Genomic DNA, 17,590 nt, shown 5'->3' on the forward strand with positions numbered 1-17,590 from the left:
TTCTAGTGTATATATGTATATAAACATTTTTATGTGATATACTTTTGTAATTGTATTTTAAAAAAATATAAAAAAATGAATATATAAAGTTAGATAAAATACATAAACATGTTTAATATTATCAAACAAACATCAGACCTACAATACAGTATTAAGCATTGTTTTAAATAAAAAATTCATAACCTTTTTGTTTTGAGGGTGTAGCTTGGATGGGAATTTCAATAGGAGGGGCTGGGGTGTATCGATTGCATATTTTCAAAGTTTAGCTTGCTCTTGCGAGTTTTTCCAGGATTACCAACCCCAGCTTTAAGCTGACTAAACCGTGAGCTCTTCTGTCAACTGTAAACCAAAAGCGTAGGGATCCTGAGTTTAGGAGTTTTCCTAAAGAAAACAAAAAACAAGTGCCGGTCGAATGCAAGGATTCATGAATGGAACCTTCTCCCTGTTGATCTAATGCTAAGGCTTTCTGCATAGAGCATAGGGATAAAATAAAAAGGACGTAGTAAAGAACATAATTTATTTAAGACAAAATCTAAAGCAGAAATAAATACACGGATGAACAACAACATGTGTGATGTACTCTAAGAACCCAAGAGTGAATAACAAACACTTTCAGTGGTAACAAACTGAAGAAACGCCTCATCAGGCCAACGAATTCTGAGAGTTTCTCCAGGTTCTTCTTACCCGACCAGACATTAAAAAAAATCTGTAACCGATTTGTCAACCACATTTTCAAAACTGATTTTTAATCCATCATGCACTCTATTAACAAAATAAAGTGAATATTGTTAAAATTAGAAATGTTTACAGGCCTCGACATGTGAAATAAATAAAAAAAGAAAAGAAAAATCAATCAATAAAAAGTCATTAGGATAAATTAGATTTAGTTTAACAGGTAGAATTATGAAAGGGTACGGTGGAGAGGGAAGGAAGTGCAGGTAAGGGGGTGGGCTGTTAAATCAACTCAACATACAAATCAGTTTTCATCAAAACAATCTAGAAATTAGGCAAGATTGATACATTCATTATGTGCATATTCCCTATGGTATCAAACAGATAAACTGAGGCTAAGACTTTCGGCATCAGGAGCTTAAAAGTGTGATATGGTGCTGCTCTGCTTCATAAACCGTGTTCCGTACACAATGCATAGAGCTGGAATGTGTGAACTGCAGCTCTATGATGACTGTATCGATGAAATTAAATTTGCCAGATGCCACGCATTTGTTATTAGTCTGAGAACACGTACCATACATTCCTGAATAGACCGGACAATCACAACAGCCCAGTGCAGCGTCTGCATAGTGACTGCATGAGCTCACACCTGTACCCTCTATCTACAGCATGTAAAGACACTGGGTTTTCATTTAACCAGAACTAGTGATTCTCTCTTTATCAAGTTGGTTCTCTAGACACCAGCACACACCAGCAGAAACCACATTGGGAAAGGGGGGGACCAACATACTTGGCACCATTTTAGAATCAAAACTTATACAAATCCACATTTTGATCAGTTAGAAATAGAATAACAACTAAAAAATGATTGTTCTCAAAAGATTATAAAAGCAATGGATGGGTTTAAGTAAAAATAAAACAGGAAATGAGAACAAAGGCGGTAGCTTATCAACAGGAGTTGACATCCTTTCTTCTCGATCGCAATGCCCTTTGAGATTACAGCTGAGGCAGAGATCCGACAAATGCAGACAGATGTAGACGCTACATGTTGTCTGTCAGAAGAACAACCTCAGATTCTCTCACAGCTTCAAAACGGCTCAGTTAAAACCAGGGTGGTCACACTGCAAAATTAAAAACATCACAAATCTATCATTAAAAAAAACAAAAACAACCTAAGTTTGTCCTTGATGGCAACTTCAATTAGACACATTTCAAAACACATTAGATTCAAGTCAATGAGATGTGTACCATGGAGTTCAACATCTTGTGTTACTCTTCTTCAGTTGTCCACACTCAAAGACCCTGGTCCGGTGACGGCTCGTCCCATCCAACCCCCTCCCTCCTCTGACTACAAACACAAACGCACCGGCAAAACTCTTAAGACTCTTTCAGATTGCTTTGTGGTCCGTGGCAATGGAATTTTGACATCTGAATTTCAACACAAATATTTTTTTTAGGTTTTTCTCAAAAGACAGACATGAGGCCACAGAATGGTAGTTATCAGTTTCCCCTAAAAAAACGTAAGGAAAACATATAACTGAGGATGATTTTAGGCGAATAAGAACAGACCAGCCTCCATAAACCTTTCCAGATTCTATGATATTCCGTGAGCCACACGTCGTCACAATGTTTTCACTGAGGGAAGCTAGCACTCTGATGGGCTGTGATACAGACTGGTTTATAGGTGGTTCTATGACTCTTAATGTCAAGGTGATGCGCATAACCGCCAGCCAATAAAACTTAAACCTTACAGCATTTATCCAGTCAAGCAGAGTAACTCCAGCTTTTCCTGGATATGTCTGTGATATAAGTCATTGCCGGTGAAAATTTACAAGGGGACAACAGGCTGAAATCGAACTGTTACTGTCATGCACGAAACTGTAAGAGTGGGGTTTTCTAAAGTAAAAGACAAAGTGTCGATGGATCAGTAATGGATTGTAATAGGCATCTGAGATAAAAGTATAATACCTCATATCATTCAAATTTGATACACAAAATGGATCAGTATCTCTTGACAGTACTAATACCACTGACACAGAATAATATTCGTTCAACTCGTACCTTTAGTCCGTCTGTTATTAAAATTTATAAATCTTGCCCTTCAAATGAAACACTGTAATTGTAGTATTAAAAACAACGCTGAGTTCATAGAGTCATCTGTGAAGGAAGCACTGGAAGTTGAACCAGGAGCTCTGATGATATGGTCATTGAGAGGTGGTCAGAGGGAGGGAGGGAGGGAGGAAGGAGGAAGTTGACGAGCAGAGTCATCAATCGGCCTCTGCTGCCCCCAATCAGTCCTTTCTGATCAGGCTGAACGTACAGCAGCACTGCGGGGGTCCGGCTGCCACTGCTGGGTTCCTGGTGCTATGCCGCCATAAGATACTGATGGTAGAAGAGACCGAAGAGGGAGGTGGAGAAGAGGCAGGCGGCAATCCACCAAGTAAAGAAGGAGAAGAGGCCCCGGAAAAGCGAGGGGCTGAAAACAGTCCGCAGGCCTCCCAGAGCCACCGACAGCTGGGCTACTGACGCCCGGGCTCCTGTTTCTACCACTGAAGCTGGTGTCGGGGCGGCTACTGATGCCTCCCCCATCACCGAGTCAGAGTTCATGTCGTAGGTGCAAGGCAGGTCTTCTTCAAAAGAGACCCACCAGGAGTGTCCACCTGCCGGAGAGCGAGCAAAGGAAGAAAGATCAAACGTCTGGGAAGAAAAATAAAAAAAAGAATCTTTAAAAATCATTGTGCGCTGCATGACTCACCTAAGGTTTTTAGCAGCAAAGTGGTATGCAGCAGTATCACCAGTGGTGCCACATATTGTAGTGCGATTACACACAAGTAGTAAAAAATACGCGCAACCTGAGTGGAAAAAGTGAAAGTGGTGAAAAAGAATAATAACGTTAGTTCAGGCTTTACACAAACTGTTTAAAAGAACAGTTTAAAAACTCTTGAAGCTGATGCAAATATAAAATATAAAATATCATTGATAGAACTCCAAAACATGACTACATCTGATATTAAATATGATCACAGATGATACTTCACCTGAAGTCTGTAATATACATCAAAACACTACCAACAATGAGTTTTCACATAGGAGAGGCTGGTCTGCCCTACACTGAGCTTGTTTACAAGTTTACACTAAAATCAGGGATTCTGTGGGTTTGAATAAGTCAGACTATTTCAGACCACAACAAATTCAATTTAAGACCCATGTCAAGTATGAGAGAAATAAAGTGAAATTGGAGCCCAAGATTTATTTACACTTTCCCATAATTGAAGATAAAGTGAAGTAGCCAAATGGAGGATAAACCTCAAAATTCCCCATTATCTCACAACCACAGATACAGACAATAGGTATCCATGACCTTTCCCACAGAAAAGTGTATTTAACTGGAGTGTTGTAGACAGTTATCAGTTCCATGTTGGTCTTGTTTATAGTTTTATTACACGGTGTCAATATCTGTATTGTTGACAGAGAACTACAATAAACAGACATTCCAATTTATACACGCCGCACTAAGTCTTATTAAATGAACCTCAAAGTATTGTACAACTGTACGTTGTAATTTAACGTATTTAATTCAATCTCAGACTTTTGGGACCACGTTGAGACACTGAATGTTGGGGGAGCTTTGAAAAGACAATTACTGCACCAATGTCCAACTGCACAAAAGTACAGTAAAGTTTTGTGCCCTGTTCCTGACAATATATATGCTATTAATAAAGGGAAAACACTTCTGCAAAGCAAACTACATGGCTCCAATTAAAAGGAATATAGATCACCCCAGTATATGTTCTAAAAGGGATTATTTATATATGTTTTATCATTTTATCATAGAATTACACTGGGGTATAACCATGATTAATATTGATTAAAATGAATTATCTGACTCACCATCTTCTGCAGGTCAACGGTACTTATGCGACCCGCCTCCTTCTTCATCTGGTCCACACTCTTCTGGGCCAGGTTGAGGTAGGCCTGCAAATGATGTCTCATCATGGCGAGCCGGAGCAGACACATCAGTAGGATGGCCCATAACCGCAGCGTATCATATGTCTGCTCAGTCATCCTGGTAGTAATAAGAAAGACAACAGAGAGCGAGAGAGAAGATTAAGGGATGACGGCTTTGCTGGCCCGCTAACTCAACCCATCATGTATCTGCTTTATCACTTGGATGGTAGACAGAGACAATGAGACAGAAAGGAAAGATAATAGGAGTAAAAAAAGAGTCAAAAACAAGTCAAGACGAAGAAGTAAGAGAGGGTGAAGTTGAGATAAAAAGGTGAAAAGGGGGGTTAGGTAACATGAAAGACGACTTGGTCAAGTTTGACCTTGAAGCCACAGTCGCTGTCAGCAGCAGGAGAAAGTTTGACATGTGTCGGGATTCAAACTTATGCAACAAATGAAAAATATGTGTATCTTAGTATGAATAACAAGCTGACAAATGACAGCAGTTAGAGATGGAACAAAGAGCTTTCCCGCGGGTATGACTTAATATGTGTACAGTCTCATTTAAACCTGAGTAGACAACGTTCCCATTGCGGTGATTTTATCTACGAACTGTAAACACATTCCTTATCTCATTCAACCTTCATAAATTCAATTTTGATAACTGCTGTTGCATTGTTTACAGCAACAATTACTTTTATTTTCACAGCTTGGCAACGTTGTCCCGTCGCTCCTGTTAGAGTGGCAGGTCATTAGCTTGCCAGGCAGCAACAGAGTCCGACTGACTGACAACCAAATACAGATCAATCTGCTGGAGGTACGAGGATATGGATCTTTAACAGATTATTGTTTTTCGTGAAATGTTTACGCAATATAATACATGTGCTGCAAAGCAGTTAACCTCTGTACGATCTCAATTAGGATAACTATTTAAGATGGTTAAATTAAATTATTATTATATTGGTAGTGTACTGTACATCTGGGTCAAACAAGAATTGTGTGAAACAGATAATTACTTACAAAGGCACATTCTCCTTTCCCAGATTGGGGTTCATTAGGTAGTCCTTCGTTATGGGCTTCACCCACAGCAGGACCATGATGAGAGGGGACAGGAAGTTGATATGAAGCAGAGTCCTGCAGAAAAGGAGACGTTACAAATAATACATCAATTATAATGTTAGGTGATCAAATAATCCAACAACTTTGACTCTTTTTTCACTCACACAATCATCGATAAACCATTGAATTAGAAAGTGGGTAACTCTCTGTAATCTTTCCTTTTTAATCTCAATTTGAAGTTAATATGGAGAGAAAAATGGTCCATATTATCAATACGACTGTCCCTGAGAGGGGTGAGAAGATAACCAAGGCCCACAGATTTTGTAGGTGTGGGAGATAATCCCTGCTGGTGAAAGGGTCTGAGGATGTAAGCTTGTGACAGCTAAGATGGGGAATGGAGGAGGAAGAGGAGGCCAGAAGAGAAGAGAGTCTGCTATGCCAAAGTGGATTACCTGGATGCAATGTGCTCCCTGCTCTGCACCCCCTATCATGGTTGGAGACATGCCACCCAGTGAGTTCGGAAGCAGAAATCTGCCCCAACTGAGGAAGTCTTCATCTGACTCACTAGGTGCTCTCTGGTATCTGACACACTCTGAATAGTAGGAGACAAGTACAGCGGTGCTATACTTGCATTCGTGGTACTCTAAAATAGGGTAGACTGATATTTGAGTTCTGGGTTTGTGGCCAATTTGAGCACATCACAACCATAGAACTGGAGAGACCACACTAGATAATATTCTTTCTCCTAGTTCTGATGTTACCGCCTATTCTGTTCATCTTATAATGTTTTATTATATCTTGATTTTACTCTTTTACTCTAATCTTTTTCCATTTCTGTATCTGTGCTTCATTACAGTGTGGTCTTCAAGTTGATTTTAAATGTTTTCTCATTGTAATGTTTAACTACTGTTTGTCTTCAATGCCTTTTTAATCTTTAACTCGTTAAGGACTTTGTATCTGTGTTTTGAAAGGTGCTTTAAAAAGTTCATCATTAATAATACAATATTTTCAATATCAGCTGAAACATGAATTAAGAGTTCTCTACATCATATGTGATAAAACTAAAAGTTAAACACTGAAGATAATGCTGTCAACAAAGTGTGGGATGTGAAACATTTGCAACTGGAAACTAATCTTCAAGGTCATTTCCACCAAAGACTGTTGTGACGTATTTGTGTGGTGTACTCACTGTGTAAGTTTGGCTGTGGTGAGATTGAGTGCATCGAGGTGCATCTGGGCCAATCGTAGACCAGGGAAAGTTAGAAATGCTCCAATCAAGGAGCAGAGCAGAGCTAGGATCAGCTTGAAGGTGAGTTTAGATATAGGACCCCTGTGTAAAAAAAACACATGGTGATACTACTATAGTTTCACAAGTCATAAAGAATTCATGAAGGTGGAGAAAAACAAAAAGGATACTGCGAGAATACTGATATTGTACTTACTGGGACTCTAAACCCTGGTTCTCCAGAAACTGTAGAGCGCTGTCAGAGAAGTTTGCAAAACCTGGAAATGAAAAAAGTAAAATATATTCAGCAGTGACTCACACACCGGTGCTAAAATTTTTTTAAAAAATGGTTGTTAGCAACAGGGTCATTTTTTAAGACAAGCCTGGCGGAGCACTCACCGGTCTCAAGACCAAACTCTAGGTAGTTTTCAGTGACGATGAGAATGGCCATGGCTTTGACAAAAAAGAAAAAACCAAAAGTAATACAGAGAGAGCGCTCGCCACCTTCCTCGAGCTTGAAGTAGTGGGCCGTTAGAGAGAAAAGGGTCTTACTGAGGGGAAGAGTCAAGGGAAATCAGCACCAAAAGCACACTGGCATTTAAAGCTTATCCAAAGCGCTTTGCAGATACATTTCTAAATTCTATTCACAGGTTCAAGGGAAACAGAAATAAGTCTTTGCATTAAACCAATACAACAAACTTTATAGCACAGTAACAGACAGATATTCACCATACAAAACCATACTCATCTTTTCGCAAGTTCGGGCACACTTAACTGTGTGAACCCTCAACCCTGTCGTGCCATACAGACCCTGCAACACACACAGCATGTGTGGGTCTGTGGCACCAGTGCGTGCCATCAAGCTCGCAATAGTGTTTTTCTCGGCCCCAGTTGACACTGATCGGAAGGCTAAGGACAGAGCGTGTTTCTTAAGTCTAAAGATGAAACTCTCAGTTCACGGAACATTTCAGGTGACAGCATGCCAATTTTTCACTCCCTTTCAGTTCATTTCAAGAAAGGTATTCAATCCAGTACGGTCTTCTGTCTGTCTCTAACCCGTATTCAGTGCTGTGAAGACAGCTGCATAAACACTCGGCGGACGAGTTAGAGCCAGCGTGAGGTTGAAACTAGAAATACAGCCTCGTTTGAGCTGTCATGTAGCGGCCTACAATTATTATACAGTCGAGCTGACCTGTAAACATAGGCCAAGCGTGAGATATCCAGTCTTTTTATCATATTCCACTAAACAAGAGGGAGTCTCCACCGGTTTTATCAGTGGACAGGCTAACAGAGCAGTTGAGCTGATATCCAGGCCAAGAGACTTAAACATGTCATCAGAGCCGAAATGGGAAAACTGAAATCAAGTGTTCCATTAACACATATATTGCGCCAACATATTCCCTCATCGTCATACTCCAGTGTCATCTGTTCCCAAGTCTGCCCCCCCAAGCATATCAGCCTGTTGGGCTGTGAAAATTGGGCCTCCAATCTCGAGTGAGGGCAGGAAATGACACACCATCTGACCGTAGTGAGCTGGGCCCGAGCACTGGGAAGATTGATCCCTGTGGTTGGTGGCAAGGATAATGCATATTATTTAACCATCATTCAGCGTAGCAGAATAGCAGGTAGCTGTGGAGCATAAAGGTGCTGGCAGCCAAAGCTTTAGCAGTCATTTTACAGCCTCTCACCACCACTGCTGCTGCTGCAACCACACAATCACGCTGGAATGATGCAGACTCTCTTATAGACAATGAGATGTTAACCTATGGCATATATAGGGGCTGTTAGGAAGACTGTAACCTGGAAATAATTGAAAGCCTGAAGGAGAGTCCATAAAACATAGGTTTGCGGAGCTGAAACATTGCATGTTACCAACCAACCCACCCACCCACACACTTGATGCACAGCAGAAATATGTTCTTCGATTGGTGTGATATGAAAAAAACAAATAACAAACCAAGATCTAAAGAGTAACTGATGTAAGGATACATGACGAAGGCAAGTACGAGCAGGCACCAGACCACACTGATGTTCATCTCTCCTGAGGGCTGAGCCACGCTGTAGTAGAGTTCTGTTATCAGATAGACCACAGTTGCCGCTACTGTGAAATCCACCAGCCACTGGAACTCTGGGAAGTAGTGCAATGCTGGGGGCACACACAGAGTATAATTAGATCCATACAGCCCAGTATACATGAACATTAAACATGGGAGAATGAAAACTTGGGATTATAGATGTTTGTCCAGTTAGATTTATACCTAATGTGTCGACTTCTGTGATGCATTTCGTCTCCAGCTGTAAGTCTATGTCCTTTGGAACTGTTAGTGGCTTATTGTCAATGTGACCATTGTACTTCCTAAGGAAAAGAGAGGTGCAAAACAACAAGTGGGGTCAGGAAAACAATGATAGCGACTCCAGAATACAGCAAATGCGATGTTTGACCATTGAAAAACAGCTTAATGTTGTAATCTTGCAGACATTTGTTTAGGTTTGTTTGGCAACATGCCTTTCATGCAGATCAAAATAAAAACAGGGTCAATGAACACATTTACAGTTAATTTTTTTAGCATTTGTAAAAGTTCACCTCACAGGTTCACTTTGAGAACTTTATAAATTACCTGTTTAACCTTACTACTGACAATTTACACAAGAAACCATATGTTTTACAGCTGATTTCCCATCTCCAATATAGTTAATCCATCACAGAAAATATGATCAAATATCCAATTTAATTTATTGCAAAGTTGTGAGCATTCACGGCCCCCTCTATATTTAATACTTAGCATAGTTCTATTTATATTTTTTCCCACTAATACTTCTGGACTTCCATGACCGAGCGCATAGGCGGTGCTAAACCGCTGACAGCAGGTGAATGGATTGCTGTTCTTTAGGTCTGAAGAACTGTCTGGTGGGCCTCCTCAGTTCTGGGCTTTGTTTGTTCAGCCTGGTGTGTGTCTGTGTGTGTGCTCGATTCAAGGGACAATACCACTGAAAGACTTTCGGGCCAAACATGCCCCGGACAGATTTCATCTCTGAGGCACCTGACGGGGGGAGAAAGGGGGCTCAGCAGCTCAGGCACCCCTCACTGAGGGAGTCAGATGGTTGACAAAGGGAACGGAGCTGCATGGCACGAGCTGGCAAAAGGACAGTGGTCCATCTTTTCCTTCAAGGGATTACGGAGCATGTGGTGCTGAAGAGCATTGACCTGCCTCATACAGGGTCGGAGAAAGGACTCTGCTACAAAACCGCCTTGAGTAAGGAGCTGGACACCATGTGGAACAGTAAGGATTAGCATTCAGTTGTGAGTTCAATTTGAATTCACATTAAGAGGGCGAGCACAAAGGAAACAGAGCCAAATTCACATTGTCAACATATGGTATAACTTCCACCTGCAGCCATAATGACTGAATAGCAGTTTTTTCTCCCTTTAATTGCAAAGTGGTCTTAAAGGAAATTCATCCTCCAGAATCAAAGCTTGACATCTGACCACTTTGAAGACATAATGCAGATACAATCCTTTTAAACTGTCATCCCTTAAAATAGCCTTGATAGTAATGACTCCAAAAAACAGGACCAGATTTCCTCACATCCACTAGACAGGGGCCACTTCTAAGCCAAGTTGCTCTGAGCCCAGATGAAGAGTCCGTAAAGGAACAAAACAACAAAAATAGACTTCTGTCTCCTCACTTCAAACATGCAGTAAATGAGCCACACAAACACACATCAGCGTCATCTCCCTGCCGACATGCCTGTGGTCTCCATCCATCTCCAACGTCTGCGTCTCATCTTTGCTTTCCTCTCTGATGAAAGGGGTACCTTTCGTTCCTGATCTGTGCCACTGCATTTCCCCAGCCCCCAAACAATAGCCCTTCTTCATTTCATTTCTGCAACCCCCCCCTCCCATCCTTAAGCGCCTCACAACCTACCTGTCTTTCCTCTTCTGTCCTTTTTGTTTCCCCGCTAAGCTCCTCAGCTCATCTTCCGTGGGGTGCTGATACCACCGCAGACTGTGAACAAAGAAAATGAAAGAGATCAGGCTCAGACTTGTACAGAAAAGGAAAGAAAAGATTTAATATAATTAAAATTTTAGTTTTAGGGTTAGGAAAAACAAAACACTTATTTAATTATTGACACATACTGAATAAGAAGATTAATAATATTGATTTTTGACGATGAAAGAGAAGGAAGTGGAGTCAAGGTTAGATACTGTAAAGTCTCCCTCTCTTCACTTCCATTTCTTGTAGGAATAAGGGAATAACACTTACTGCTAAAAGCTTATATTGCCTTTTCATTATACCTTGAAGAAATATCAAAAACCTCGTTGAAAATGCTCTTGAAGCAGTGACATTAAGTCTTGATTCTACGAAACTTGACTCAAAGCCTCATTTTGTAACAGCACTGAGATTAATGCTTAACTCCTGAATAACAAACACAAAACAGACACTTGTGAGACACTTTGCGACATCAGTCCTTAAGGATCAAGCTTGAAACAGGATGTAATTTAGGAGCTTTCTTTACAAAACAAACATCCTCAACCTTTTTTTCCAGAAACTGTCCTGTCAGAGCATCCTGAGAAGCAAGTTGTGTGGTGGAGGAGGATAGAAAGAGCACAGCTTGTTTTTCCCCCTGTATATTTATTTATTGTGGAAAATTAAATACAAAGTATTCTGGAGGGACACTTCAGGCCTACTGCTTAGGGCGAAAAAGTTTTCAAAAAATGTTTCACCAGTGCCCTGAAAAGAAATATTTATGAATTATTAAACGTGTTCCAAAAATCTGTTTACTGAAATACATATGTGACACTAATTATGGGAAATGAGGCGGGCACTATATTTGCATGTACTTTTCTCTCGGGTTATCCCGATATTTCAGTGCCCTTTGTTCTTTGCAGTGTGATTTAATGATTCTCTTACTTATTCAATCCAGACTATTTGGAATACTCTCCCATCTGAGTTAACATTTTGATGCCATTGTTCTGGACTCGTTTTGAAATAAACTTCTCAGAAGGCAAAGGACATTGGAGAAATGAAACAACAGCACTTGGAAGAACTATTTAAAACAGCATGTATGGGATTTTACATTACCTGCCACTGCAGAGAAGCCATCTTGCGAAGGAATAATGAGGTATTATTTTTTGAATTACACTGGCCATTACCATGGTAACCACCAGCTGCACACCGATCACACCCTGTGGAATTGAGATGGGGGGTTTAAAATCACATTTAAAGAGTAATTATACATGCCACAAAGCACTTACACACATGAAGTATGGGTTTATATGGACTAATACCTACTGGAGCATGTCTTCTCAGATTAAAAAGATTTTAAAATGCAATTTAAAGTCTTTTATCAATCTCATATCAAAAGTCTTGGCATTACACCTTAACTGCAAAATGCTCACTTAATGGAGTTCTTTATCTTGCTGATAGCAGGGCCACAGATGTTCTTCCAACAAACATGTTTGCAGCATAGAAAGATTAATGATTACTATAAGACTTTGTTTAAGCAAGTTAACACTGCCTCTATTGTTGCTCAGGACAATTGAATTCCATGGCAATGTAATGAAAGGTGAGATCATAGATTTGGTTATAATGGTGCTTCTTTGCCCTGCTAGCAGTGAAGCATACGATGATGTCCGTCCAAAGTTTTCATATTTAAATATTCATGGTCTCCAGAGGCTTCACCTTCAGGTCAAAGATTCCATTTCTATCTAGTTGCACACTGCAACTCAATTGGTTAGTGGTTCCAAGAGGATTTACTTTATAAATAATACTGTAAGAGCTGTTGAAAGATTAGGCTCCTCAAACTTTATCAAGAACTCAAACACAGAATGACCTTCATTTGTCCATGAATCCAGGTGAGTACAACACAGGGGTTAATCACTTCAGTGTTAGCCGATCAAACAAAATGAAAAATGTAGATGTGCCACATTACTCAAAACCACTGATTTAAAGCTGCTATGTGTGTAATATGACAACTTTTGAAGTAGAACCAAAAAGAAAACGTAAATACTATAGCATCAGCAGTCTTCCAGGTCACCTCCATTACCATTCTGACATCCATTTCCAAGTTCCTTAAAATAACTCACACTTTTATTCATGTTGCTATGATGACTGTCAATCATATGAGCCTGATAGCCGGAACCAGATGACCCCAACCACTCTCATGTGGCATCACAGTAGACAATATGGTGCCTGGGATTCCCCACTACTCTGTAGATTATAAGACAAGTCAATTTGCAGCAAGCATTAGACCTAATGTTGGCTGACCTGTCGATCTAAACCTTGAGGTGACTGAGCTTTGGCAACCAGGGGAAATTGTTCTATAAATCGGACAACCAAACAGCAACACCAATAATATATCTAGTTATATTGAAAATTATTCAACAGATCAGCCACAAAATGTCCTTCATATTTGACTATTTTCTTTATGTAAGGTAAATGTAAAATATCATGATCTGGTAGATTGAAGGAATTTCAAATCAATAATAGAGTGATGGACGATTAGTAACATTCACCAACAACTAAGACCCAAAATCAAATTATCACTTTTACCTTAGTACCAGACATGTAATGGTAGCTATTTTTAAACACATCAGCTTTTCCACACCAAACTTTAAGGGATTTGGTTAATAAATCCCCAATTACTCTAACCTGAGTACATTGATTTGGGTTAATAGAATGATCACTGAACTACGCTCGGCCAGGAGACTGTCACAATGTCAGCCGCCACGTGCCCAGGAGAATGAACAACTAGCACCTGCCACAGGAGGTAGATCGCCAAAGACTTAGTAACACAAGGGGCTCAACATCAACCCAGCACATTTGGATCAATATTCACTTAGGCTTATGAGGCCAAAATCGTTACCTTCATGCTGCGCTTTTATCCACTCACTGTAAGGTAAGGTCTGGGGGCTGGCCCATCTCTTTGGCCATCAGTAGGAATTATTGATATCTGTGACTTCCCCCACTTGAGCCAATAGAACCAATTACCTAACTAATCTCCCCTAAAAAAAAAAAAATGTTCTCTTTGCCAACAACAGTCCCATGTCTGGGCTTGCACCTATAGGCATGCACCAGTGGATTTACACTTGAAGCTCATCATAAAGTCATGTGGCCTTCTCTGTTGTGTAAACATGATGTTTACACAACAATGAGGTTCAGTGGGCTTATCTTCACCCATTTGAAAGTTATTTTGGATACATTGAGTGATGGTAATGTGACAGTGCCATATGATAATATGTTAAGATTAAATTTCTTCAACTTAGAAAAAAACTATAATAATTGACGTTGATGCATGATGGATAAGAATGGATCGTCATCCTTCATTTCACAGAAGACTATATCTATTCACATCAGCTAATGTGAAACTTGGTGTCAAATTTGAGACTCATTAGTCCTTTTATACATAGAATGGAAACTTAAATCAGGACTTGATCTCTTGAAAAAAGTAAGATACTGACTCTGCTGATATGTGTCAATTGGGCCAGTCTCTTATTCACCAGGTGCTCGGCCTATTCTGGCTTTAATGAACCATAACCTACATGTCCTTTAGTTACTTTAGTTTTATTACTGATGATGTTGATAAAACTACTTAATATGGCCGGCTCTTTCACTGACACGATATTTTACAATAAGTGATACTTTTGGCAATCCTATGGCTAGTTGAATGTGCTGGTGTAACCTTGAATATGTCCTTTTTCTACTTTAATGCTGGACAATAAGCAAACATTCATCATACAGAACTCTGTCCCTGATACTGTTAGACTGTACCAGGTGTAGAAGGAGGAAGGGAATGACGTCTAGACAATAGAAGTGATGAGGCCAGACTTGTACAGTAGACATAGATTATAGATTGGTGGTGGAGATCTCCAGTCTCACCAGGCATGAGATAAGCTCCAAAAGCTTTAGTCAATACCTCCTCTGGAGTCACAGGGGGGGGGGCTATAATTTTAACAATTATATTTTGACAATTATAGTGACCAGACACAACCTCTCCGACTCAAGATATTTCTCCATGTGAGTTATGGTCATGCTATATAGGTCAAAAGAAGAAAGCCTTAGCTTGGTGGATGCTGACCATTCGCTGTGGGGGAGCTGCAAGGATCTCAGGCCTGGGGGAAATTGAGCCAGCATGGGACTCCCTTATCTTGCCCATGCCGCTTCACCCCCTCCACACAACAACCAAATGAAATCTGTAGGGGGTTGAAAGTGGGAGCTGCAGCGATAACCACCATATCAATATAAGCTCAAATACCTAACAACTATTTGCTAGGAAAACTAACTCTCTGGCAGTGAAACCCCTTATTGACCAAAACTTCCTCATTTTTATTCATCTGGAATACTCTTGGGTCACTTTAATCCTGCTTTGGAAGTAAACTCTTAAAATATTGACTGTTGGAAGTCCAAGACCACATTTTGTAAATATTACTAAGGCTGTAGTTAAAAATGAGTCCCACTAAACTTTAAAAAAAAGGCCTAATAACTAAAATAAATAGTGTGATAAGCAATTAGTTGGTATCCAGGATGTTTGTCACTGTACTCTGTGGCTGAAGTTTTCTTCTCTCCCCCCTGGATATTACAGTATGGTCGCCACTACAATGAACTAGAGATACCCTTATCTATTCTGATTGTTCTACCTTCTTAATTTGAAGAATGAATAACCACCTGTCTAGCAATCATTTACACATTCGTGAAATCCTCACTGTCCTTTCCTACAGTAGCTGCTGCAACAGATGATGACATTCAGCAGTGGAGAATAATACATATCAACTCATCTAATGTTTATAATGTAAACAGAACACAGACACCATCCCATCTAAAAGTTGATACTGATGAGTCTGCTCTTGTAAATTTAGATTCTAAACATCAACTGTATTTAGGAGGGACATATAGAGATTATTGACTGTCGTGGATGCAATTACAGCAGCAAGGATCAGTCTATGATATAGTTACACACCTGCAGTACACATCTATTATTTTCTCTGGATGCATTTAAGTCTTTAACAATCATTGTGAAACCATGAAAACACTGTTAATACACTGAATACGCTTTACAGTTCCGCTGAGGGCATCTTAAGGTCAAACTGAGAAAGGTGAGGTGCGTAGACACTGCTTGTCTTCTCCCATAGGTGCCCTGCTCCCAGGTGATTGGCATGCTAACGGCTAATGCTGGTACAGTTCATGCAAACATAGCACGTATCCTTCCACTTCTACCCTGCAAGGTTAGCCACTGTTAGGACTTCACAACAACATATGCGACCGAACACCATGGAAAACATTACATTTTTATGCTTGTTAGCATCATTAGGCTGCAGTCGGTGTGTGGCTAACGCTAGCTACAATGCTACACTGGCTAGCCGGCTACAGGCACCTGTTATGGCTAGCCAGCTAAATCATCGTTAACACAATGACACGTTCACAGGAAAGACATGAAGCCGTCAGAAACATCGCATGGGGACATGCACATCGGAGATGATGCAGCATCCAGGCATGAAGAGAAAGCGTTGCGTTAAGGTGCTCTGTGACACACTCACCATGTTGATGCAGTGAAACGGACTCTACCCCGACAACACTGAGCAGCCCGACTCGGAAATGAGGCGGCGAGGAGCTCATAAGACCTTCGTGAGATGTTTGGGCACCAAATGAAGCGGGTGTCTCATTCAAACTGTCTTCGTATCATCACAGACACGGGTTACATCGTCAATTTACCCCCAAAAGATCAACGGACACAGCCTCCGATCCTCAGTATTTTCAACTGCAATAGAGGTCACGCTGAAACTCTGGATAAGAAGGGGTCCTCGGATTTGCCTGTCCCGCAAGAGAGAGAAATTACTATAAAAGAATTGAGAACATTTTCTAATCGAGATTTAAACATTACCATACACTATTAAGAATGCACATGTAGTCTATTTTGTTTTAATATAACTTCAAATAGAATACCGGAGTTGGTATTTTTAGACAGGATTAGTATATAATACCGAAAATACGAAATAGGACCCCCTTAACCGGAAGAGCGCAGAGTCACTTCTACACATGATGACAGGAGGGAGACATTGGAGAGGTGATGCTGACAACACAGGGTCACAGCTTCGTCTGCATTGATCCGTCTGTTGCTGTGTGATTACTGACAACATGTTTATGTGTGACTGTAGTAGTTTGCAAGCCAAACAACCTAACACTGTCTCTGAGCTCCATTAAGCTGATTGTTGACTGATGCTTTCCCCCCTCACAGACTTTACCATTGTGGCATCATCAAGAAATACAGAGTAATTAACCACATGTATTAAATCTAATTGCATAATTTATCTTATGATATCGATGTATATAGTTGTTATATTATATTATCACAAGGTAAGTCAATGGAAAATGCTACAGCGATGTAACCCAAGCAAACTCATCTAAAAGGTTTCAGAGAGATTCAAATGTATTTTAAGTCCTTTAAACCTGTGGTCACAGATGTTCCCTAAGTTGTTCCATGGTCCTTTATGCCTAATGGATTTTATTTTATTTTATTTTCATTTTATTAACATTTAACATGAAACTTCATTCTATGCACATACAACCCACTGATCAATAGTGATGTTTATTGGAATTTGCATCTAGATGGCATCTAGTGAGTTTAGCCTGATTACCTTTACACCTGGTATAAAGTGTCTAGTGTTGAAAGCTACAGCATTTATAAATATGT

General features: G+C 40.2%; 1 protein-coding gene across 1 annotated transcript; it reads right to left on the bottom strand.

The window, feature by feature from the left end:
- Positions 1-503: 503 nt before the first annotated feature.
- Positions 504-16,701, bottom strand: tmem161b (transmembrane protein 161B). Its single transcript, XM_053421135.1, has 12 exons — positions 16,437-16,701; positions 11,986-12,089; positions 10,828-10,908; positions 9,160-9,257; positions 8,891-9,047; positions 7,301-7,452; positions 7,119-7,179; positions 6,866-7,006; positions 5,638-5,751; positions 4,564-4,738; positions 3,428-3,524; positions 504-3,332 (listed from the first exon to the last, which is right to left on the bottom strand). Exons 1-12 carry the CDS (start codon positions 16,437-16,439, stop codon positions 3,037-3,039), a joined length of 1,479 nt encoding a protein of 492 aa, XP_053277110.1. The 5' UTR covers positions 16,440-16,701; the 3' UTR covers positions 504-3,036.
- Between the last annotated feature and the right edge of the window lie 889 nt (positions 16,702-17,590).

The sequence above is a fragment of the Pleuronectes platessa genome, chromosome 4 (genome assembly GCF_947347685.1).
Source record: "Pleuronectes platessa chromosome 4, fPlePla1.1, whole genome shotgun sequence".
Classification (NCBI taxonomy): domain Eukaryota; kingdom Metazoa; phylum Chordata; class Actinopteri; order Pleuronectiformes; family Pleuronectidae; genus Pleuronectes; species Pleuronectes platessa.

Bases quoted from the DNA above. Each gene is read 5' to 3' on its own strand.
- tmem161b (XM_053421135.1), bottom strand. The intron at 9,258-10,827 runs GTAGGTTGTGAG...TCTTTTCCTTAG, and splicing joins GGACAGAAGAGGAAAGACAG to GAAGTACAATGGTCACATTG. The intron at 9,048-9,159 runs GTATAAATCTAA...GTGTGCCCCCAG, and splicing joins CACAGAAGTCGACACATTAG to CATTGCACTACTTCCCAGAG.